General features: G+C 42.5%; 1 protein-coding gene across 7 annotated transcripts in view; it reads right to left on the bottom strand.

The window, feature by feature from the left end:
- NAV1 (neuron navigator 1) overlaps nt 1–24,348 on the bottom strand; it is a 407,211-nt gene that overhangs the window by 123,851 nt on the left and 259,012 nt on the right. For all 7 annotated transcript variants that reach the window (XM_061631862.1, XM_061631864.1, XM_061631866.1 and 4 more), the window contains one exon: nt 19,052–19,417. In XM_061631862.1, the coding sequence (XP_061487846.1) occupies nt 19,052–19,417 (366 nt within the window). The remainder of the gene's footprint in view (nt 1–19,051; nt 19,418–24,348) is intronic.

Raw genomic sequence — 24,348 nt, 5'->3', positions numbered from 1 at the left:
GTACTCCTGGGTTCTAAGGTAGTTGTCCTCATGTTGCAGAATGAAGCACAAGGAGATGACAATTCCATACACTGAGTTTCAGATTCACAAACCATGAGCTGCATCTCAAGGAAAAATGGCTTCCTCCTACTCTCCTTAGCTTATCTGCTTTTTAAGGATAAAACAGGACTCTAGACTCCACACGTACAACCAGATGCCACAAGAAGTAAGATAAATGGTACTGGAGGTAATTTTTGAAAGTTGGTTTCATACTTTATGCTTTTGGTAGCATTTTGCTTGTTGATTCTGCCATGGGTACTACATTAGGATCAGGTGCTGCCCTAGCTATCTAGACTAATATTAAAGTATGGCAGAGAGAAACTTATCTCGGATCCCATAACAACAAGAGTTCATTGGCATGGGTCAGGGTAATGGATGCCGCAGCAGTTGCTAGGTATTAATTTATTTTATTATTTATTATTTTATTTACATCCCGCCCTTCCTTCCAGCAGGAGCCCAGGGAGGCACCTATCCTAGGTACCCCGGGATAGCATTTCCTCCTAGGCTTTATTTATTTATTTCATTAAATTTCTATCCCACCCTTCTTCCCAAAGGAGCCAAGGGTGGCATCATGGGTCAGCATGTTTCAACGCCTCCTGAGGCTCATGTTCCATTGCCAATTCCCCACTGCCCTGGATCTGCTCCTCTTAATCATCACTGCCACTGGCTTGCTTACCTTCCCTCTCCTCCTGCCCCAAAAGAGGAGAGCAGGCATTGCACAGTGGTAGTACTGAAAAGGGGTAGCTGCAGATGCTACCACCTGCTTCCTTGTCAGATTTCTGTCTAGCAAGTGAGCATGCACAGGAATGATGAAGAGCAGCACTGGGTGACAATGGCAGTGATGGGAGGTGGGCCCACTGAGGGATCAGGGCCACAGGGAGAGAGGGATCCATTGACAATGTCTTGGCCAAGGGCCTTCAAAAACGAGCCAGCATGGTCCTGCGACTTCCACCACTCTCTTCCCTCCTAAAGGACTATCCTGATTGGCACCATATATCCCAATCAGGAATGAGAAATCAGCTTGTTATTTGCACAAGATTGTCTTTGATAAAGGGTTGTGCCAACACCCGAAATGCATTCTCATTTTTTACCCTCTGCTGTTTGCTGGTTCAGCACCTTGAGGGTCTCCCTCTCTTTGGTTGGAGCATTTTTGGGTGCTTCCCTCCTTGCTTTTTTGCTACCATATATCCCATGCCATTCCTCTCTTCCCTCTTCAGATGGGAGTATTGTGCTGATCCTGGTGATATGATAGTGGCAGCCAGAGAGAGGCCAACTGCCATGCCACTTCTTCTATATCAGCCACAAGGGATTTTATATTTTGCTTCAGGCAGCTTTGCCCAACAGCAAGTTGCCAACCAAATTACAGAGTAACTGTGTGGACACAATGAGTGCAGCAGTGCCCTGGGAATGCAAGGCATTTAGCACAGATGTGAGCGGCAGTTTGGGCTCAGGGCAAGATGGTAGCTGAAATGTTTGGCAGCTGGGGCACTGGGACTCATTCCCCTTATTTTGCTTGACTGATTCTAGTTGGTAATCAATGTTGCTGGAGCAGTTCAATTTGTTTTAATTTTTTGAGAAGAAACCCACTGTGTTCAACAGCAACTCCAGCAACAACAGCTGCAGAGCAGAGCTGGGTCAGTTTCCCCTAGATTCAGGGAAGAACATTCAACTTCACAAGTCACTGCAACTGAAGCAGTACATTCCCTCTGCCCTTGAAACACATTAGCAGATCACATCTTAAATCTACAGACATAATCCCCTGCTGTACATCATCACTCCACTGGATTAGCATCCCCACGACCAGCAAAACAATAAAAAACAGAAGGTCTTCTGTTTGTTGCTGGGTCAGCAGCTAAAACCAGAAGCCACCAGAAAGAATGAATCAAAAGCAGCAACCGATAGAAGCCAGGTGCCTTCTTAGGAAGTAGCTTTTTTTTTTAAGGTGGGGAAGGCACTTTGGAAGGGTCTCGCCAAGATGTATCAATAGACATAAACTAGAGGTGCAGATTCATAAAGGCTCTGGTGAGAACAAGCTGTGGCATGCTGCCTGCTCCCCACATATAGTGCAAGTGTTTTTTAAAAAATCTTGTTTACAGTAGATTCATAATCCTGCATTTTTGTTGCATGTTACAGACATAACAAGAATGCAAGATCACCATAGTGCACCACAGTTGCTATCTGCTGATATGAGGCTGAAGATCCATTTTCATTTACCACAGCTCATACAAGGCGATTACCTTTTGGATACGATTTCTCTCTGTATAGCAGTGGGGCGGGGGAACTGGCCATAAAGTGGGAAATGACAGATAAAAAACATCAGAGAACTTAACAACTGGTCACCAAAAAGACAAACACAGAGAGGCAAGCTATTAATATAAGGATACTATATCCAGCCTGATGAGTTCTAGAGAACCCAAAAGCTTGCCTTTGCAACAGGTGCCAGACTGAATGGTAGCATACTTCCATTCCAATCTAAGACATATTTAGAGCCAGTGCAGGCTGGTCCATTATGGCAAGCAGGACACCACCCACCAAACTCAGACTGTCTTCAGCCAGTCTTCCGAATGGCCTGCCTGCCTCTTTATTCCAAACCAGTCTAGGGGGTAGCACATCTTCCATTTTCTCCTTAATCTCAGTTTTGCCCCTTGTAGAACTCACCATGAAGAAAAAACAGAATTAGTCAGCTCTGCCTATCATTGGCTCTGAATCCACCTACTGTTGGACACCTTGACTTCCATCCCACCAGTCCCAATGAGCACCAGCCACCAGGGCTGTGGAGTTAGTACACCAAACCTTCGACTCCAACTCCAATTCCTCTATTTTTCTACTGTCCGACTCCACCCAAAATTGCTTCCAACTCCACAGCCCTGGAAAGGGCTGTAAATGTCTTTTTAAATTGGAAGCTCTCATAGGAGCATTTTTATCACTGCCTGAATATGCGCTGATCTTGGCATCACAGCATTTGTCTTCATCTGGGTCCTGTGTCATACACTGACACACAAAATGTTTTCCATCCTGAGTTATGGTGAAATGCTCAACTACAGCTGACTTCATGGGAAGCTTCTTTGACATTTTGAATTTATATTTTAAAAAATTGTCAATCAAAATTTATTTTGAAGCCGGAGTCAGAGTCGGTACATTTCTACCGACTCCGACTCCAACTCCACCCAAAATTGCTTCCGACTCCGACTCCATGACTCCAACTCTGACTCCACAACCCAGCCAGCCACCACTGTTTAGAACCCTAATTCTAGATTTGGTGTACAAAGCCCTATACCACTTGGGACCAGGATACCTGAAAGACTGTCTTACCCCTTATATACCCAGTCAATCATTGCGCTCTGCAGGTGGAGGCCTCCTGCAGATACCATCTTATTAGGAGATCCGTTCCACACAACATAGGAAGCAGACCTTTAGTGTAATGGCACCTACCCTTTGGAATTCCCTCCCCTTAAATATTAGTCAGGCGCCATCTCTGTTATCTTTTTGGTGCCTACTGAAGACCTCCCTCTTTCAACAAGCCTTTTAAGTAGATACCTTATTCCAGTTTGTGTCTGTGCTGGAAATGCTTTTTAATATGTTTTTAAAGCTTTTTTTAAAAAAAAGATATGAAAGCTTTTCTTAAAAAAGATGTTTTGTTTTAATATGTTTTTAAGGATGTTTTGTTGTAATATATTTTACAGACTGTTTTTATGATGCTTCAGAGTGTTTTTAGTGCTTCTGTTTGCCACCCTGGGCTCCTACTGGGAGGAAGGGCGGGATACAAATCTAATAAAATTAAAGTAATAATAAATAAATAAATATGCTTTCCTAGAAATATATTTCATTGATTCAATGGAACTTGCTTCCAAGTAAATTCATTTTCACTGACTTAAATCAAAATGAGCAAGGACAGTAGCTCACTGGTATAGCACATTTTTGCACGGAGAGGGTCCCAGTTTCAATCCCTGACATATCTAGGTAGGACTGGGACTGGAGAGCCCCTGCCAGCTAGGATCAACAATATTGAGCTAGATGGACCAATGATCTGACTTGGTATAAGACAGTTTCATACATGCCTAATAAAGGAAACGTCACCTGAGATATATGTAATTTAAGACCCTATTATTTTTAAGCTGTTTTTAATATTGTTTTTAAAATTATTGTAATCTACACTGTGACCTCATGGTGAAGGACAGGTAATAAATGATTAAAATAAAAAATATTATTTTAGGGTTTTCTTATGGAACAACATTGCTTTGATTTTTACTAATGAAACATCCTTGGTGATTGCAAAAGAGACAAAGATTTACTATGTTACTATGTTATCAAAGCATATAAATATATAATGCATTTAAAGCAAATGTACAGAGTGTTCCACTACTGTGAAGTATCCTAGAATTAAACCCTAAGCACAGTCTGACTCAGCTGAGTCCACATTCTTTTTGCTTTTCACAAAATACAGGACAGCTGGACTCTTTTCAAGGGGGTGGGTGCTTCCCCTGGGAAATTCTTTGAAACCACCCTCATGCTTGACACATTTTGGGCACTCCCAAAGTAAGTAACATGTTGCGTACAAGCCAGAAACCATGCAACTAACAAAGAGGAAAAGAAGTCTCTTTAGCAAGGAGCCTCTGTCTCCTGGATTCTGCAAGGATTGCACTTTGTGTGCACTGCCCATATGCATAAATTCATTGGAATTTATGTTCAAACCCTCATTATTCCCTTAACCATACTAATGCAATTTTAGAACTGAGAGGGGAACAGGAAGAAAAGCAATGGAAAGGGAAGAATATTGGAAACAAATTTGAATGCATGCAAGCTGGATGTGAAATTTGACTCTGAATTCTCTCAAGCTTGTTTCCTATGGTAAGGCAAATTGATCACAATAAAACAAGAGTTCTAAAAACAGAGCAAGCACAGAGCGTATGATAAGCCCCTCACCACATAATGCCAACTGCAGATTCCTAGAGCATCCTTAGCATGTCTGCTGAGAAACAACTATGCTCTGCTACCATGGAAACGTGCCTTTGCTCATCCCTTCCCTCTCTAAGCATCTGCAAAGCAATCACAGCTTCTTCTTTTTGTGCTGCTCATGCAAACAGAGCAATCAGGCTGGGCAACTTGCCAGTCAGCCTTCCCCGGAGTAGCTTACATGACCCTGCACAAGACTGGCAAAATATCACCCTAGACCTTTTGTATCACAAATACAAATCTAAGGGTGATCATTTTGAAAGTACTGGTCAAGTCTCAACCAGACAAAAGACCACCATCCTCCAAAGACAGAGTGGCAAGAATCTTCAAGATAGGGTCCCAGGTTCTAAACTATGGACCTCAGTGTGCAGGTGAAAATATATTTCAAGGGGCGTATCCCTGTGTGCAATGAAATATCCCTTTGAGGATCTCCTCTGGTGGCCAGTGCCCCAAATGTCAAGACAGCACTGTGTCAATGAGCCTATGTCTATCTAGTACACATTCAGGTGCTTTTTCTCCTTCATGATCTGCAACAAGAAAAAAGTTGCAGTTAACAAATAACTCGCCTGCTCACTCTACAGCAAGTGCAAACGTTTTTTAAAGTCCCCAGTGGCCTTTCTGCCTTGCAGCTCATTCAATTACAAATTCAGGAAATTGCTGCCTGTAAATTGTCCTGGGGAAAAAAAGTGTCAGGCTCAGCTATTAATTGCAGGGCAGGTCCATTAAATTTGCCACTCACCACACTCACCTCCTGCAGCTGTCCTTTTATTCTGGCACCTGCCAAGGAAATGCAGCCTGTCCAAGAGGCTCAGTGCCTATGTCATACCAGGTTGCTCAGTTAATGTTATCAGGAGATGTGTGTGTGTGTGTGCGTGCGTGCGTGCGTGCGTGCACTGGGGCCCCTAGCATTTGGAAGAAGTCTGCACAGTGGAGAAAATCATAGAGGCAAAGTTGTACAGTAAAACAAAACCTCAGTATCAGTCCTAAAGTCTCTTTCAGGTTATTTTGGACCACCAAACAATGTCCACTGTAGTAACTGGGACAATGTCCACTACTTCTCAAAGTAACTTTAGTTCAGAACATGAGCTAAGACCACAGTCTAAAAGTTAGATCACACCTCTAGAATCAAGGACAAGGAGACTAGAGAAATCATAACCCCAGACAGGCACTACAAAGAGTACTGCAATGTAAGTACAGTGTGTACAGTCAATATTAAACTGGGGAGTCAAAAGGACTGTGGAGACTCAGTTTCAAATCTCCACTTGGACATGAAGCTCATCAAGTGACTTTTGGTCAGCCACCTACTCTCAGATAGGGTTGGTGCGAAGATAAAATTGGGGAGGGGGAGTACCGTGTATATGTCACTTGGAGTTCCTTTGCAGAAAGGTGGGCAATAAACAACGAAACCTAAGAGACAATATAGGACACACATTATATTCATGACATATCATGGGTTTTGTCTTCTTCATAACTGTTGTTAGTCATCAGAAGGTATTTGGGAAGAAATGGAACAGAAATTGAACTAAACAAATCAATTTCTGTTCCATTTCCCCCTGGAAACCTTTGGTATTACTAAACAAATAAGCCTTCTTAAAACCAATGTGTACTGCCAATAAGAACATAAGAACATAAGAAGAGCCTGCTGGATCAGGCCAGTGGCCCATCTAGTCCAGCATCCTGTTCTCACAGTGGCCAACCAGGTGCCTGGGGGAAGCCCGCAAGCAGGACCCGAGTGCAAGAACACTCTCCCCTCCTGAGGCTTCCAGCAACTGGTTTTCAGAAGCATACTGCCTCTGACTAGGGTGGCAGAGCACAGCCATCACAGCTAGTAGCCATTGATAGCCCTGTCCTCCATGAATTTGTCTAATCTTCTTTTAAAGCCATCCAAGCTGCTGGCCATTACTGCATCTGGTGGGAGCAAATTCCATAGTTTAACTATGCGCTGAGTAAAGAAGTACTTCCTTTTGTCTGTCCTGAATCTTCCAACATTCAGCTTCTTTGAATGTCCACGAGTTCTAGTATTATGAGAGAGGAAGAAGAACTTTTCTCTATCCACTTTCTCAATGCCATGCATAATTTTATACACTTCTATCATGTCTCCTCTGACCCGCCTTTTCTCTAAACTAAAAAGCCCCCAATGCTGCAACCTTTCCTCGTAAGGGAGCCGCTCCATCCCCTTGATCATTCTGGTTGCCCTCTTCTGAACCTTTTCCAGCTCTATAATATCCTTTTTGAGATGAGGCGACCAGAACTGTACACAGTATTCCAAATGCGGCCGCACCATAGATTTATACAACGGCATTATGATATCGGCTGTTTTATTTTCAATACCTTTCCTAATTATCCCTAGCATGGAATTTGCCTTTTTCACAGCTGTCGCACACTGGGTCGACATTTTCATCATGCTGTCCACTACAACCCCGAGGTCTCTCTCCTGGTCGGTCACCGCCAGTTCAGACCCCATGAGCGTATATGTGAAATTAAGATTTTTTGCTCCAATATGCATAATTTTACACTTGTTTATATTGAATTGCATTTGCCATTTTTCTGCCCATTCACTCAGTTTGGAGAGGTCTTTTTGGAGCTCTTCGCAATCCCTTTTTGTTTTAACAACCCTGAACAATTTAGTGTCATCAGCAAACTTGGCCACTTCACTGCTCACTCCTAATTCTAGGTCATTAATGAACAAGTTGAAAAGTACAGGTCCCAATACCGATCCTTGAGGGACTCCACTTTCTACAGCCCTCCATTGGGAGAACTGTCCGTTGATTCCTACTCTCTGCTTTCTGCTTCTTAACCAATTCCTTATCCACAAGAGGACCTCTCCTCTTATTCCATGACTGCTAAGCTTCCTCAGAAGTCTTTGGTGAGGTACCTTGTCAAACGCTTTTTGAAAGTCTAAGTACACTATGTCCACTGGATCACCTCTATCTATATGCTTGTTGACACTCTCAAAGAATTCTAATAGGTTACTGAGACAGGACTTTCCCTTGCAGAAGCCATGCTGGCTCTGCTTCAGCAAGGCTTGTTCTTCTATGTGCTTAGTTAATCTAGCTTTAATAATACTTTCTACCAGTTTTCCAGGGACAGAAGTTAAGCTAACTGGCCTGTAATTTCCGGGATCCCCTCTGGATCCCTTTTTGAAGATTGGCGTTACATTTGCCACTTTCCAGTCCTCAGGCACGGAGGAGGACCCAAGGGACAAGTTACATATTTTAGTTAGCAGATCAGCAATTTCACATTTGAGTTCTTTGAGAACTCTCGGTTGGATGCCATCCGGGCCCGGTGATTTGTCAGTTTTTATATTGTCCATTAAGCTTAGAACTTCCTCTCTCGTTACCACTATTTGTCTCAGTTCCTCAGAATCCCTTCCTGCAAATGTTAGTTCAGGTTCAGGGATCTGCCCTATATCTTCCACTGTGAAGACAGATGCAAAGAATTCATTTAGCTTCTCTGCAATCTCCTTATCGTTCTTTAGTACACCTTTGACTCCCTTATCATCCAAGGGTCCAATCGTCTCCCTAGATGGTCTCCTGCTTTGAATGTATTTATAGAATTTTTTGTTGTTGGTTTTTATGTTCTTAGCAATGTGCTCCTCAAATTCTTTTTTAGCATCCCTTATTGTTTTCTTGCATTTCTTTTGCCAGAGTTTGTGTTCTTTGCTGGAGGAATGCAGAGTAGGGTGTATTTTGAGACAAACTCATCTGTGATGGATCACAGGAACATAGGAAGCTATCTTATACCAAGTTGGACCATTAGTCCATCTAGTTCAGTATTGTCTACAGCAACTGGCAGTGGCTCTCCAAGGTTTCAGACAGGGGTCTTTCCCAACCCTACCTAGAGGTGCTGGGGACTGAACCTGGGACATTCTCCATGCAAGGCAGATGCTCTACTGACCTATGGCCACATACCTATGGATCAAGATGAGTTCCTCCTCAGAATTTGCTTTCTCCCTCACAACAAAATTCTACATGGTAGTCTGACTAAGCTGCCTTTTACATTTTTCTTTTTAAAAAATGGGGATATATAGAGTATGCCATCACTACCAGGAACATTGTATGTAAGTGCAATAATGTCATGTAGAAGGGGGGGTAGAATTGTGGTTTAATGATTTTTTTTTAAAAAGTTGCAAATTTATGTTGAAGTGGGGAGGAATGGACTGAGGGGACCCATGCGAAAAGGGGACAAATTGGAACTAGATTGGTCTAGGGATCCCTTTTCTCATCTAGTGAGCTGCAACCTTTTGCGGGGGAGTAGGCCCAGAACAAAAGCCATTTGCATGCCAGACCAAAGTTTATATTTACATGGAAACACATTTTAATAGTAAGCAAAGTTCATTTTTGCAGAGTTCGTTAATGAGACACTTGTGCTTGTTTGGCATCAGTTCATTTCTTTATGTTGGTTTGAATTAAAAGAACACTCAGCAGCTTGTCATTCTCCACATTCTTTCCTCCTTCATTCTGTGCAATATTTGGTTGGATCTTTCTTTCTTTCTTTTTTAATCCATTACAGTTACACAATACGATAAAAGTACAAAAAGTGTGTGTGGGGGGAAGGCAACTGCCACTCACAAAAAAATAAGGAGAAAAAGCTTTATACAGCTCCTCTCTTTGTTTTGCAGCCTCATTCCTCCTCTCCGGGCATTTTAGCGTGTGTTTTTAAATTGCTTTTTAAAAAATGTGTTTTTAAATTTGTGTTTTTGTTCTTAATGTTTTAATTGTTGTAAACCGCCCAGAGAGCTTCGGCTATTGGGGGGGGTATACAAATGCAATAAATAAATTCCTATGGAGCATGTACAATGGAGTTCTCTCCAGCAAGTGGCCAAAAGCACCTCTCTCTTCTTACTCAGCAGAACTGAACTAGTTGTCCAGGAAGGCAGTGCAATCAGTACCTGGAACAGTAGTTCACCAGTATTCCCAAGAGCTCCTTTTTTCTTTTCTTTTCCATTTTGCTTCTATTCCAGTTGGTTTTTTTGTGTTCTTGGTTGGTGATTGCAAGTAGGGTTGTAAACACCCTGCTTAGTAAAGATCTAAGTCTTTTAACAGAGATATTGTGCTCTGCTTGGCTACTGATGCCTGGAGAACAGCTACAGGGCCAGGGTTGATTGTCTGCTATGGATTCCATTTGGGGAGGGAGAAGAATCCCCCCTTTGCAAACTTCCTAAGGTTTGGATAGACTAGGGACTTTCTCTGTTAATGGATGATCATAAGAGTTTTGCTTACTGCTACAGGAATTACTGCAGTGATTAATGATATGGAATCACCCTGCTTGCACAAAATGTATATGAGTATTATCTAAAATATCTGCACAGAGTTAAAATATTACACCATTATGGTAGATTGGTGTTATTCTTAAATTACTTACTGATTTCTATCGCATGAAAACCACTATGTTTCAAGTTTTCATAATCTTTTTTTGTTCCTTTTTTCACTTCTGAGAGGTACACCAAATCAAAAAGGTTGAGAAACACTGTCATGAAGCAACACACTTTAGTGTTCAGAGAAAGGGAGGAGCTATTCTTATTTCCTAGAGCTTCCCAATATGGAGTTTTTCCAATATAGTTTCAAATACAAAGGTCATGTTGTTCAAAATGTCTAAAAAAATTCCCTTCCAAATCCCTTGCTAACAATCTCTCATAACTACTCTAATTTGCACTAGTATACACCCAGAAAAAAAACCTCTCCCAAACCTCACATACATACAAAGGTATACAAATACCCTTCTGGTTAAAAAGATGTTAACTGGAGAGGTATCACACAGCTATACAGGGATGTCATCAGGCTAATTCAAAGACAGATCAGCTGCTAAAGAGAGTTACCAGCTCAATGCTACCTTTATATCCTACAATGGGACCCCTGTGAAAAGCCATCCAACGTCTGCATTATATACTTGATGGTGAACTAGACCAATAGCCATGGGAGGGAATAAGAAGATAATCCCCAAAGTCATGCATGTCATTATACACATATACAGGATCCAAAAAAGTGGCATGTGCATTAAAAGGAGGATCACACACACAGGAAGGCCTGGGGATCATACCTCTGCTCAGGCAATGAAGTTTATTTAGTGATCTTGGTCCAGTTACTGTCAGTTTAAATCTACCAGACAAGGTTGTTGCAGGAATAAAATGAAACACAAGCTTCAGTTTTAAAGGGGCTTGTTTCTAGAACAGGAGGTACAGCCATGGCAAAAAGAGCAAGCAAACTTCTGGCTATACAACCAGTTTTCTCCTGCACACATGCATTCTTTGGATCCTTGCCAGTCTGCACAGCCAACTCCTTGATGTTGCCGGACTGGGGTGTTTGGGGGCGGGGCAAGTGGAGGAGGAACAAGCTTGCCTTTTCCAGGAATACTTTCCTACTCCCAGTATTACACTGGGAGTAGAAAGCCAAGAGTATAGGAAATTGGTATTTGGATGTGCCCTTGTGTTCTCACATCACCTCCGTTACCACTAATGTTTAAATAAGTTATTATCAAAAGGTGAATTTATAGGCCTGCCTAACTCTTACGGTTGCTGAGGACCGAGAGCAGACTATCTTTGCCCATGGGAATTGAAAAAAAGATTACAACTGGTCTCATTCAGCTTTCAGTTATGGCTAGTGCATGTGTTATACTCAACACAAGGATGCTTCCAATAGTAGTCTTCCCACAGCAAGTGTTCTCTGCCCCAGCTGTGTAATATTTGCAATAGTTTTCCCTACAGACTGCAGGAATGGCTGGGATTGGGGGGCCACAATTCTACACGACATGCTCATGATAGCAAGTGTTCCATCACTCTCTGGAGGGTATCGTGAGACAAGCCACAGCTTTCTAACCGACTTTGGAGCTGGTGAAATGGAAGAGATCATCACTGCAGTTATGCTGTACCTCAGAGGTATGAATGGATAATCCCCACCCCCTCTCCAGCTTAGAGCAGGAAAGGAGTGTGGGGTTCATTCATGCAATTCTGGGGCCTTCTAAGCATCTCCAAGAGGCCAACACAACTGCAAGGCCAATCAAAATTTATGGACGCCAGCTAGGATGGGAGGCTATTGATGTGATGGCAGCAGTCCATATGGTAAATTGTTCTAAATATGACAGGTGGAGCACAGACCATTTAGCACAGAAGTGTTTAAAAGCAGCCATCCTTGTAGCAAGTGCAACTTGTGCACTGGACATTGGATGCCAGTCCCGCACTTTCTTAGTTGCACAGTTGGAGGCAGTCCACTATGTTCAACTTCTCCTTTTATTGCGTTGCTGTGATAAGGAAAGCCCTACCTGTTAGAATGCCCCTGTCTATGCAAGTATTTATTGGCTTGTTTTAAAACTATACCACTCTAAAATTAAAATTTCCAAAGCAAAAATAAAACAATAAAAGCAACAAAAAATACAAACACAGCCAGCAGGTAACACTCAAAAAAGAGTGCCTTGAATGAATTAAAGGCCTGGGCAAATAAAAGGTTTCATTAACCTGGCACCCCAAACTAAGCACACTGAGCACAAGATGAGCAGCTTTGGGAGAGTATTCCACAATCAGGATGTCACCACTGAAAAGGTCCTTCCGCCAGTTGCCACCTGCCTATTCTTTGACATCAGGGATACCCTGAGAAAACGCTCTGGTACAGATCTTAACACAGAGACAGGTTCATCTAGAAGAAGCTGGTTCCTCAGGCAACTGGGCCCCAAGTACAGGAGCATTCTGATGACAGGGACCTGGCAACTTTATTATTGAGCCTGACTTTCTTTCTCTGATCTAATGAGACTTGGAAGTTGGCCTGCAGGACTGCCTTCCACCCCCAATCACAGCTCATGTCCATTAACAGTAAATGCACAGGGGCCTTTCTGGCCTGTACTACTATCCCACAGGGCAATGAGATAGCTCCCTTGCAAGTGATTAAGCAATCAGGCTGTAACAGACTCACAGGCAAGGCAGCAGCAGAGCCATTATGACACCACAATTCCCCAGCATCTCTCTGAGAAACAGGCCCGCAAACGGGATTGCCAAATGTCCTTCATTTGAAGGAAATGTCCCTTAATTCAGAACATAGCAAAGCCACAGAATACAACAGCAGTGTCCTTAGTTCATAAGATCACATCCCCATAGAAGCATACATATTAACAATAATGACGATGTGGGGTTTGTTTGTTTTTTAAAAGGATAGCCCTTAATTTTGAAGTGTTGATCTGGCAGGCTATGACATATAAAACTCCCACTGGATGCCTCCCTTCAACTCTCGCACTCATACTGAGTATGGGCTATGCATTATAATAGAAAGGCTTCTTTATAAGGCCACTTGGGAGTGAGGGACAGAAAGGGAGAGAAACGCCCACACAGAGCAAAGACCGCTATGCTAGTCTGAATCCCATGTCACCTGCTAAGACTTGAGGCTTGAAACCAGAACTCTAAAACAGCTGGGGTTTGGCTTGCTTCAAGCTGTCGTGCAACAAGCTGAACACCCTCCTTTATACTAGGACAAAATCAAACACCAGGAGTATTTATTTTCTCTTGCGCCTGAAACAGGAAACCTCCAATATGCTAGGATTCTGGCATTTGGCCATGCTTGGGAGGTGAGAGACAAAGAGGAGGAAAGAGAGGCTAGATTTTTATGGGACAGAATATAGACAAAAGCTAACAAGATCATCCCAAAATAGTGTGTGGAAGGCTGATTTTGAGATGAAACATACTTATAGAAGCTTGAAATCCAAATGCCTCCCCCTGGGGATAATATAGCCTGGCAGCAGCACCAGATCTGTCATTTGCCCTGCTCAAACGCTGACCCACCCATCTATGTTTGTAACTTGATGATTTCAATACGAAGCAGTGACTTGCATGTGTCATCACAATGCTTTTGCAATGGAGCCTGTTCACATATTTCTCCATACATCATCAAGTGCTGAGAATTCATATAACATATATGTGTGTGTAAACAATCAAGTCTAAAGCAAGCTCAAATCCTGAGTCTAATTCTGAGGGATTCCTAGTGCCCTCATTTTCTATCTTTGGATTCCTTTGGAATAGAAAAGTGTCATTCAAATTTTTCAAAAATTTGAATAAAAAAATATATATAAAAAAAAGGAATAGAAAAGTGTCCAGCATTTTTACCAGCCCTGCCAACAGCACGTCACTTTAAATCAAATTTAAATGACGCTATGGTTTAAATGTGAATGTACAGTGTACTAGGTGCAGGTTGCTAAAATCTCAGGTGCTTTGCTGGAAGCTAAGCCATGGTCTAGCTTAGCATTATATGAAACCTGCCATCATGGTGTGTTTCCTTCAAACAAAACACAAGCAGTAAGCCAAGATCAAACCTTGATTACTGCTTGTGGTTTGTTTGGAGAGAAACAATAATGTGTCTGTAATGCTAAGCCATGCCATGGGTTGTTTCCCAGGAGCATGGCAGCAACAGCAGCAGGAGAGAAGCCCACAATTTCACAGTTTAGTTTAGCGATGGTTTAATGTGTGAACCAGGTCAATGTGTCAAGACTCTGTCTTCAACTAATAACATGCATGAGGCTTTTTCTAGCATTGATGGTGAAAACTTCACTTGCTTAAATTTCTGTATATCCAGTTGCTGTTGAAAGACCAGAACCAGGACCAGAAAAAAATTCAGCAATCCTAAATTGAGACTACTTTTTATCTGACAAGAAACAGTCTTTTATCTCCCCATATGGATTCTCCCACTTCAATCGCACCGTATCTAGCTCCATTCAAATACATCCTGTTAGTGATAACCTCCATTATTTAATACTTCAGTAACAGTAATGTTAAGAGGCCTCACAGCTGGACTTGGGCTTGTCACGATTACACATCTGCAGACCAGAGCTGTGGAATTAACAAGGACTCTCTAGCATAGCTTTCCATGACATGTGTGTATTTTTAGGCCCTAGTCTACACCCCTTCCCTTGATGGAGCTCTGGGACTTTTAAAATCCTTCCAATGATAAATGGAAAACGCATGACATACTATCTCACTCTGTGAATTTCCATCTCTCTCAAGCAGCAGGGGGTGAGCAGCCAAAAGAAAACAAGGCCAAAGGCTCTTCGTTTTCAAACAACCTAACAATTCAGAGTATAATATTCAAATTAACAAGATTATAACAGTGTGGCAACCAACAACATGTTACCACACGTTAACAGGTTTGTAAAAACCAAAGGATGCAATGACCCTTCATGGTCATGTACAAATCCAGACTTAGCATAATCTCATGTATCCGTGCTCCCAAACTGGAGTCAACATATTAATCATCAAATATATTTTTCATGGCCTCAATAATGTTTTAAGGAAGAATTAAACAAAATGTTTTAAGGAAGGATTTAAAAAGAACAAAAGGAATGGAAAGGGAGGTGGAGTCTAATTATATGTTAAAAATATATATCCCTTCACAGAAACAGAGGAGGATGAGCTTAGTTGGAATCACCATGTTCCTTTCATTCCTTCCCCTATTAACTGACCACTCAGTCAAGGAGAAGAACCATTGAAAAGCAAATTGCCAGTGTTTCAAGAAGGCATGACGTAGTGGTAATGGGGGACTTCAATTTCCTTGATATCTGTTGGGAGACAAGTTCTGCCAAACATGGCCCCTCCAAGAAATTCCTGACTTGTGTTGCTGATCACTCTCTTACTGAAAGTGGAGGAAGCAACTAGATCAGCTATCACTGATTTGATTCTAACAAATAGAGATTACTTACAATGCAATCCAATACATGACTACTCAAAAGTAAGCTCCATAGGGTTTATTTATTTATTTATTGCATTTGTATACCGCCCCATAGCCAAAGCTCTCTGGGTGGTTTACAACAATTAAAAACATTAAAAACAAATATACAAATTTAAAAACACATTTTTAAAAAGCAATTTAAAAACACATGCTAAAATGCCTGGGAGAAGAGGAAAGCCTTGACCTGGTGCCAAAAAGATTAACAGTGTTGAATGGGACTTACTCTCAGGTAAATGTGTATTGGATTGCAGCCTTAGTGGATGAAGTAGCAGTTATGGGAACTCTGGGGGAAAGTGACCACACTATATTAGAGTTCTTGTTTTTAAAGGAAGCAAAAGCTGTACCCAAAATGCGTACCCTGGACTTCAGGAAAGCAGATTTTAATAGAACAATGGCAAGTAAGGTTCTGTGGCAAGCGACTCTAATGAGAAAAGGAGTCCAAGATGGGTGGGAGTTTCTAAAAAAGGAAGTTCTGAACGCACCATGGCAAACAATTCTGTCAAGGAAAAGAAGGAGAAGACAGCAGAAGAAGCCACTGTTGTTTCACAGAAAGCTTAGAGAAGACCTGAAAACAAAAAAGGACACATACAGGAAATGGAAGGAAGGCCAGGCCACAAAGAAATACAGACTGGCAGCATGGAATTGCAGGGATGGTATCAGGAAGGCCAAAACTGAAAATAAGCTGAGGTTAGCAAGATATGCCAAAAGCAACAAAAAAGCTTTCTTCAGGTATTTCCATAGTAAAAGACAGAGAACAGAGACTCAATGGGGATGGCAAAATGATAACAGATGAAACAGAAAAGGCAGAAGTGCTCAGTTCCTACTTTGGCTCAGTCCTCTCCCAAAAGAGAATATATGACCCTCCTGGAAAATGTGAATTACAAGTTGAAGAGGCAGGGTAACAGCTTCAGATTGATAGACAAATGGTCAAGGAATATCAAATTACTTTGAAAGAGTTCAGATCTCCTGGACCCAATGAACTGCATCCTAGGGTAATGAAGGAATTGGCTGAAGAACTCTCAGAACTGCTGTCTATTATATTTGGAAAATAATGGAGGATGGGTGAAGTGCCGAATGGCTGGAGAAGGGCTAATGTTGTCCCTATCTTAAAAAAGGGCAAAAAGAAGGAACCTGAGAACTACAGACCAGTCAGTCAGACAGCAATCCTTGGGAAAATTCTGCAGCAGTTTATAAAATGGTAAATCTGTAAGCACCTTGAAAACAGTTATCAGCAGTGAACATGGATTTGTCAAGAAGAAATCTTTTCAGACTAATCCTATTTCATTTATTTTATTAGGAAACCTCCCTGGTAGAATGTGGGAATGCTGTGGACATAATATATCTCGGCTTCAGCAAAGCTTCTGACAAAATGCCCCATGATATTCTAATATTCTAGTTAAATGTGGGCTGGATGGAACCACTATCAGGTGGATCCACAGGTGGCTACAGAATCGTACTCAAAGACTGCTGATCAATCGGTCCTTTTCAAACTGGCATGGCATTGAGAAAGTGGATAGAGAAAAGTTCTTCTCCCTCTCTCATAATACTAGAACTCGTGGACATTCAAAGAAGCTGAATGTTGGAAGATTCAGGACAGACAAAAGGAAGTACTTCTTTACTAGCGCATACTTAAACTATGGAATTTGCTCCCACAAGACGCAGTAATGGCCACCAGCTTGGATGGCTTTAAAAGAAGATTAGACAAATTCATGGAGGACAGGGCTATCAATGGCTACTAGCCATGATGGCTGTGCTCTGCCACCCCAGTCAGAGGCAGCATGCTTCTGAAAACCAGTTGCCAGAAGCCTCAGGAGGGGAGAGTGTTCTTGCACTCAAGGTCCTGCTTGCGGGCTTCCCCCAGGCACCTGGTTGGCCTCTGTGAGAACAGGATGCTGGACTAGATGGGCCACTGGCCTGATCCAGCAGACTCTTCTTATGTTCTTAACTGGGAGAAGGTAACGAGTAGGGTACCACAGGGCCCAGTGCTCTTCAACATTTTTATTAAGGACTTGGATGAGGGGTGCAGGAAATGCTTATCAAATTTGCAGACGATACAAAATTAGAATGGACCTTGGAAGACAGAAACAAAATCCAAAGTGTTGCACTGGCCACTTGCATACCACCAAAAAATACCTGATTTTCAATAAAAACAAGGAGTTACTACTACTTGATTTGGTCTGTTTTTTCGGACAATGTTAAGCAATTGCCCAGGAAAAGCAATTATTCTGCACTGTTTATCAAGAAGCAAGTACTGTCGGAAGTTACAAGACTGACCCAGGACAGCTCTGTGTTTAGCAAGATGGCTAGCTAGAGGACAATCAAGTCCTAAAACACTGCACAGAAATCGATCTCATTTCAAGTAATGTCTTTCAGATCGGAATATGATGATGGTGACTTGAAACATTCCATCAGTTCAATAGACTTCATGCAGCTGGATGAACTGGCACACATACAAGACAATCACATTGAGCAAGACTTTTCTCTCAAGAGGTGTTTATTAGTCAAATCTTATGTAATTTTCTTATCTGATTCCCTGTCTGCAAAATATACTTTTAAGAGGTCCGTTCAGAGCTATTGTTTATACCAGACATTTGTTACTAACTTGCAAGTGGAACAGCTTCATTGTAAAGAGAGACAACAAATCTAATAGAACATCATTTTAATCTACCATGCATGTCGCTACATACAGAATTTCAAGCTATTCATTCATCCCCATAGACTTCCTCCGCTATCTGTTACCCCACCAGCCAACCAAATTGCTTCTCTCTCTCCCCTTCCCCCCAAATCACTACACATCAAGTGAAGTTTGAAAATTCTGGTCAGAATCTGTTTGTATTCAAATTCAATACAAAGTATTCAAAGTATCAAAGTATCAAATTTAAACCAAATACCATTCCTATTCATCCCTCTGCAAAACAGAATTAGGTTGCCTCAAGCCAATAACAAATATTTGTTCTGTAGAAACAGCTTGCCACATGCAAGGAATGTGTATTTGATTTGCAGAAGCACGGTATGCATGCCATCCTTAATTAGATGCAATGTCTTGTCAGTGCTAAAACTTGCTACCTGCTACAAGTGGTTTGTTTGTTTGTTCATTTGTGGTATTAGGTTATGACAGTGCACCATAATGTGGTCAAAGACAATAATGTCCATTGCCAAACACATGAATATCTAGAAAGCTGGGGGGGGGGGGGGAATGTAGAAGCCATTTTGCTAAGGCAGAGGGATGGTTACAGGTAAAATTGGCGGGGCAAACATAACCTTAGTTTGACATAGATATTTCAGCTACGGCTGGTGACCAATCTCTGATGTTAAGCAGTCAACTTTGAGTTGCATATTTGAGGACCAGCAGCGGTACTCACCCTGTGGTGATATCATCATCCTCAGTCATTGTCTTGCCCATTAAGTCACTGTCACTCATGTATCCAGATTTGAGATCGACGTCATCAGCATCAAGTGACTCCACCAGCTCCAGGCGGGAAATGTGGCTAAGCTTGCTAGGGCTGCGCATGGGCATGGTGTGGGAATAATGAGCACGCTCTCCATGCATGTACCAGCTGGGGGTGCCTTCTGAGCGGCATCCCCCACCCACTGAAGGGGCATCCCCAGCCTGCAAGCGGGGGCTGGACTGACCGTAGCGCCAGGAGAGGGGTGAGGAACGGTTTGATAGGCTGGACACACTGCGGGGATTGGCTTCATCACTGTCGTAACACGTCATCTCCAATGAGCTGCAGAACAGAACAGAGAGAAATTTTTGAGGGCCAGAAATGGCAGGAGGGGGGCAGATTCTATCAGGACACACCTGAAAATCAAAACACCCAGAACCAAGACGCACTAGAAATCACAAATCTTAGGAATGCTAGCTTAGAGTCAGGCTGGAGTGCACCTGGCCTCATGGGGTACTCAGAAAGTGCTGGCACTCCCCCCCCCACTCACATTCTTGGTTTTACCTGCCATTGTTCTCTAACAGGTTGCCAGATACAGAACAGGACCATGCTCAAGTTCTTTTAGCCAGTTGCATAGGAAGAGAGTATTCCAGTAAGCATAGCTTTTCTCACCACGGATTACAACCGTGTGGATGCACCACCAATAATTCTTTCTATTCAAGTATTGAAATGCAGGTATTATGTTCCATAGTGATCTCAGGAATCTCAACACCTATGCAGCATTTGATACCTGTGGTGGATGCCAAAGTCTTATTTTAAAGACAAAGACGAATAAAGGCTGTTACTCCTGGCAAGGTAAAACAACACAGACATATGCTGCTGCACATGGGTGTACAGACAGGACCAAATTGAAAGTCAAAGTAGGGATACCTTCTCTTCTGCTTGAGAAGATACAAAATTTCTATGTTGGAAGAACTAAAACATAACCAATTTTATTTTCCTTCTTGCAACTTCTAACCCCCTTGCACAGCACCACCTACTGGCCCTTGTGCTTATACAGCTAACATCGCACTTAAGGAAACCTCCTCAAATTCACTCTAATCTGCTCAATGAGGCTGTCCTTTATAAAAAGCATTTCTTTTGAGCCTTGTAAAATATTCTGACTATTGTTTTGAGCACCAAAAAATGCACAACTGTTAACCATTCGTTATGTGTAGTCCAGAATTCCACTGATATTAAACTTTTGTGGAAGATATTGTATTTTCTCAGTACAAAATGTGCTATGTTTTGTACATAGAGAATTGAAATTATTTCTCCAGATTTGCGCCCGCTGCTATTGCCATTGATGCTGAGTGGAATATGGCTGTGTGAATATTATGGACACCTACTGGATATTACTGCTGAGGTCAATGGTATGAATGGTAGCAATTTCCCACTCTGCTTCCTTGCTATCTTAAAACTTTTTGTACAAATCCATTCTGCATTGTGCATGACTAGGTGTCACTATTTTCTTTTACTGGGAACTTGTGTGACTATTAAGCAAAAACAAAAATGTGCATGGGGCACACATTCACCTGATCATCTGGTGAACAGCACTCTGATGCTTTGCATTATAGAATATGGGAACATAGGGAGATGATTTATACCAAGTCAGATCATAGGTCCATCTAGCCCAGTAGTATCTGCACTGACTGGCAGCGGCTTTCCAAGTTTTCAGATAGAACAATGCCAGCTCTACTGGGCAATCACAGGTATTGAATCTGGGGCCTTCTGCATGCAAAGCAGATACTCTGCCACCGCACTATCACCCTTCCCCTAAGGAGGTACCTAGCAAGGTCAGAATTCAAGTTTTCCTCCCTCACCCCACACACTGCAATATGAAAAGCAGACCAGTCAGCCTAACACCAATCCCTGGAAAAACTCTGGAGCAGAGTATAAAGCAGTCAATCTGTAAGCACCTTGGAAACAAGGCAGTGATTACTAGGAGCCAACATGGATTTATGAAGAACAAATCCTGCCAAACTAATCTTATTGCATTTTTTGATCGGGTAACCTCCCTTGTAGACTGTGGAAATGCTGTGGACATAGTATATCTCAACTTCAGCAAAGCTTTTGACAAAGTGCCCCATGATATTCTGATTAGCAAGCTAGCTAAATGTGGGCTGGATGGAACAACTATCAGGTGGATCCACAGTTGGCTCCAGAATCGTAATCAAAGAGTGCTTATCAATGGTTCCTTCTCAAACTGGGCGGAAGTAATGAGTGGGGTACCACAGGGCTCGGTCCTGGGCCCAGTGCTCTTCAACATTTTTATTAACGACTTGGATGAGGAGGTACAGAGCATGCTTATCAAATTTGCATATGATACAAAATTGGGGGGCATAGCTAATACCATGGAAGACAGAAACAAATTTCAAAGGGTCCTTGATAGGCTGGAGCATTGGGCTGAAAACAACAGAATGAAATTCAACAGGGATAAATGCAAAGTTCTACACCTAGGAAAAAGAAACCAAATGCACAGTTATAAGATGGGGGATACTTGGCTCAGCAATATGACATGTGAGAAGGATCTTGGCATTGTCGCTGATCACAAGCTGAACATGAGCCAACAGTGTGATGTGGCTGCAAAAAGGCAAATGCTATTTTAGTCTGCATTAACAGAAGTATAGTTTCCAAATTGCATGAAGTATTAGTTCCCCGCTATTCAGCACTGGTTAGGCCTCATCCTGAGTACTGCGTCCAGTTCTGGTCTCCACATTTCAGGAAGGATGCAGACAAACTGGAACAGGTTCAGAGGAAGGAAACAAGGATGATCAGGGGACTGGAAACAAAGCCCTATGAGGAGAGACTGAAAGAACTGGGCATGTTTAGCCTGGAGAACAGAAGACAGAGGGGAGATATGATAGCACTCTTCAAGTACATGAAAGGTTGCCACACAAGAGGAGGGCCGAAATAACACGGAAATAACAGGACATGGAATAATGGGCTCAAGTTGCAGGAAGCCAGATTTCAACTGAACATCAGGAAAAACATCCTAACTGTTAGAGCCATATGACAATGGAACCAATTACCTAGAGAGGTAGTGGGCTCTCTGACACTGGAGGCATTCAAGAGGCAGCTGGACAGCCATCTGTCGGGAATGCTTTGATTTGGATTCCTGCATTGAGCAGGCGGTTGGACTTGATGGCCTTATAGACCCCTTCCAACTCTACTGTTCTATGAATGTCTATGACTGGGAAACTGGTGTGTAAAGTACATGCAGGTTTTTATCAACACAGCAGTACAACATGTTGTGTTGTCATTACAAATAAAGGAGGCATGAGAGTTAATGGCCCTTGCTGATGCCCCAGCTCCAGGCATGCCTTTCATTTAGATTCAATAAAAGCAGTTACTGGACATCAAATACAAAGCGATGATTAAAACCATCTCTGGAATGGATTCACAGCTCCAGGAGAGATGGAGATTGCCTTATAAAGCCCTGCAGACATTGTTTCTATAATTACACTGATGCACAATGGTTGCCTTATTAAATTGAAATTAAATGTGGATTTCTTTTTTAGAAAGAAAATTCTTATTGGCCTTTTAAATTTGGTGGGAAAGTCTGCCAATATTATGCTTACAACACCTTCCAAGCCATCCCAAGAGGGAAATGTCCTTGCAAGTTGATCTGGTGCATGGGGAAATGGTAGCATGTTTTGTAGAATACAAACTTAAGTGTTCAGGAAAGGGATCCTAAAACTAGAGGAAGGTGACTTTTTATGACCTAAGGGTGGGGATCAGCTTTTGGAGCAAACACCTCCTCCAACCACTAATTAATACAGTCCAATTTGGTTTCTGTTGGCGAGTTGACTGCTATACCTAAAATTAATATCCAGCTTTGCTAAAATAAAATCTACCATATTTATTTTGACTTCTACTCTCTGCCTTACAAGAGACCTGTGTGTGTTTTGCTTAGTGCTGGAGACAGATCTGAGTAGTTGCTGCCTTAAAAAAAAAAAAAAGGGAAACAGCTAATGCTGTTTCTTTGCCCCAGTAGCCTTTGGTGCAACCTAAAATTTGTTTTGTACCTATGATGACGATGATTTATTAACAATGATACCCCACTGCTGTCTAATTAAGTCTATTTAACTCTTCTGCTTAAGTGGGGAACCTTTGGCCCTCCAGGTGTTGCTGAACTCAGGGGCAGCACCAGAGGGCAGCCAGGTTAGGCCCTGGCTGAGGGCCCCTGCAGTCCAGAGGGCCCCTCGTTAGGGTGGGAGGGTAGCACTCCTGTTCTGTGATCCGCAACAGCATCAACTCCCAATTCTGCTGCCAGGCCCCCTCACACAAACAATGTGGGCCAGCAATGCCTGTCCACATGCCCTACCTGCCTTTCCTGTTGTAGTGAATGCTGCACAAGTTGTGCACACATACCTGCCATCAACTAAGATGGCAGTGGAGGCTTCCCTAAGGGGCCCGATGCACCCTGCCGCCATCTTGGTTGATGGCAGGCATGTGCTAGGGTTGCCAGGTTCAATCCCTGAGACTGATCCTGTATCTTTAGGAGAAAATAAAGTCAGCCAAGTGCAGGTGTTCTTGTAACCCTGTTATGGGAAAAACCATAAGGTGGAATTCTCCCTCCCCCCCTGCACAACTTTTAAAGATACAAAAGACCTCTTGGAGGCTGGGCCTGGCAACCAAGAGGTCTCTTGTATCTTTAAAAACTGTGCAGGGGGGAGGGAGAATTCCACCTTGTGGTTTTTCCCATTACAAGAACTCCTGCACTTGGCTGACTTTCACTTCTCCTAAAGATACAGGATCAGTCTCAGGGATTGAACCTGGCAACCCTAGCAGGTGCGCATGTAGTGTAGCCCATATGGCATTCACATTGAGGCGACGGCAGAGGTAGGTGTGGTGTGTGGGCAAGCATGGCCAATGGCCAGGGATGATGGCATTTGTAGTTCAGCCACATCTGGAAGGGCAAATGTTCCCCACTTCTGTAAACTGCAAACCTTTGGGCTTTTTCATCATGCCCAGCCTTTTCTCTCCCCTGTCCCTTTGTTTCTCCTTTGCTTAACATCCAGTCTGTAAAAGAGTTCTACAAAACTCAGAAGTTGACTTGCTACTTTGTGACATTTTAGTTGGTCCAAATACAGGTATTACTATACTGTGGTTGGTAGATCTAAAAGACTTCCAGCATTACGGAAAGCCACTGTTAGCACAGCTTGATGGGATCTGCAGCATTAAAGAGTGGGTTAAATGTGGCTCTTGTTGCGCTGGTACCCATTGCTTGT

This window comes from Rhineura floridana, chromosome 6 (assembly GCF_030035675.1).
Source record: "Rhineura floridana isolate rRhiFlo1 chromosome 6, rRhiFlo1.hap2, whole genome shotgun sequence".
NCBI lineage: Eukaryota > Metazoa > Chordata > Lepidosauria > Squamata > Rhineuridae > Rhineura > Rhineura floridana.
The sequence above is the reverse complement of the archived record's forward strand: the minus strand, read 5'-3'. Positions and strand labels throughout refer to the sequence as shown.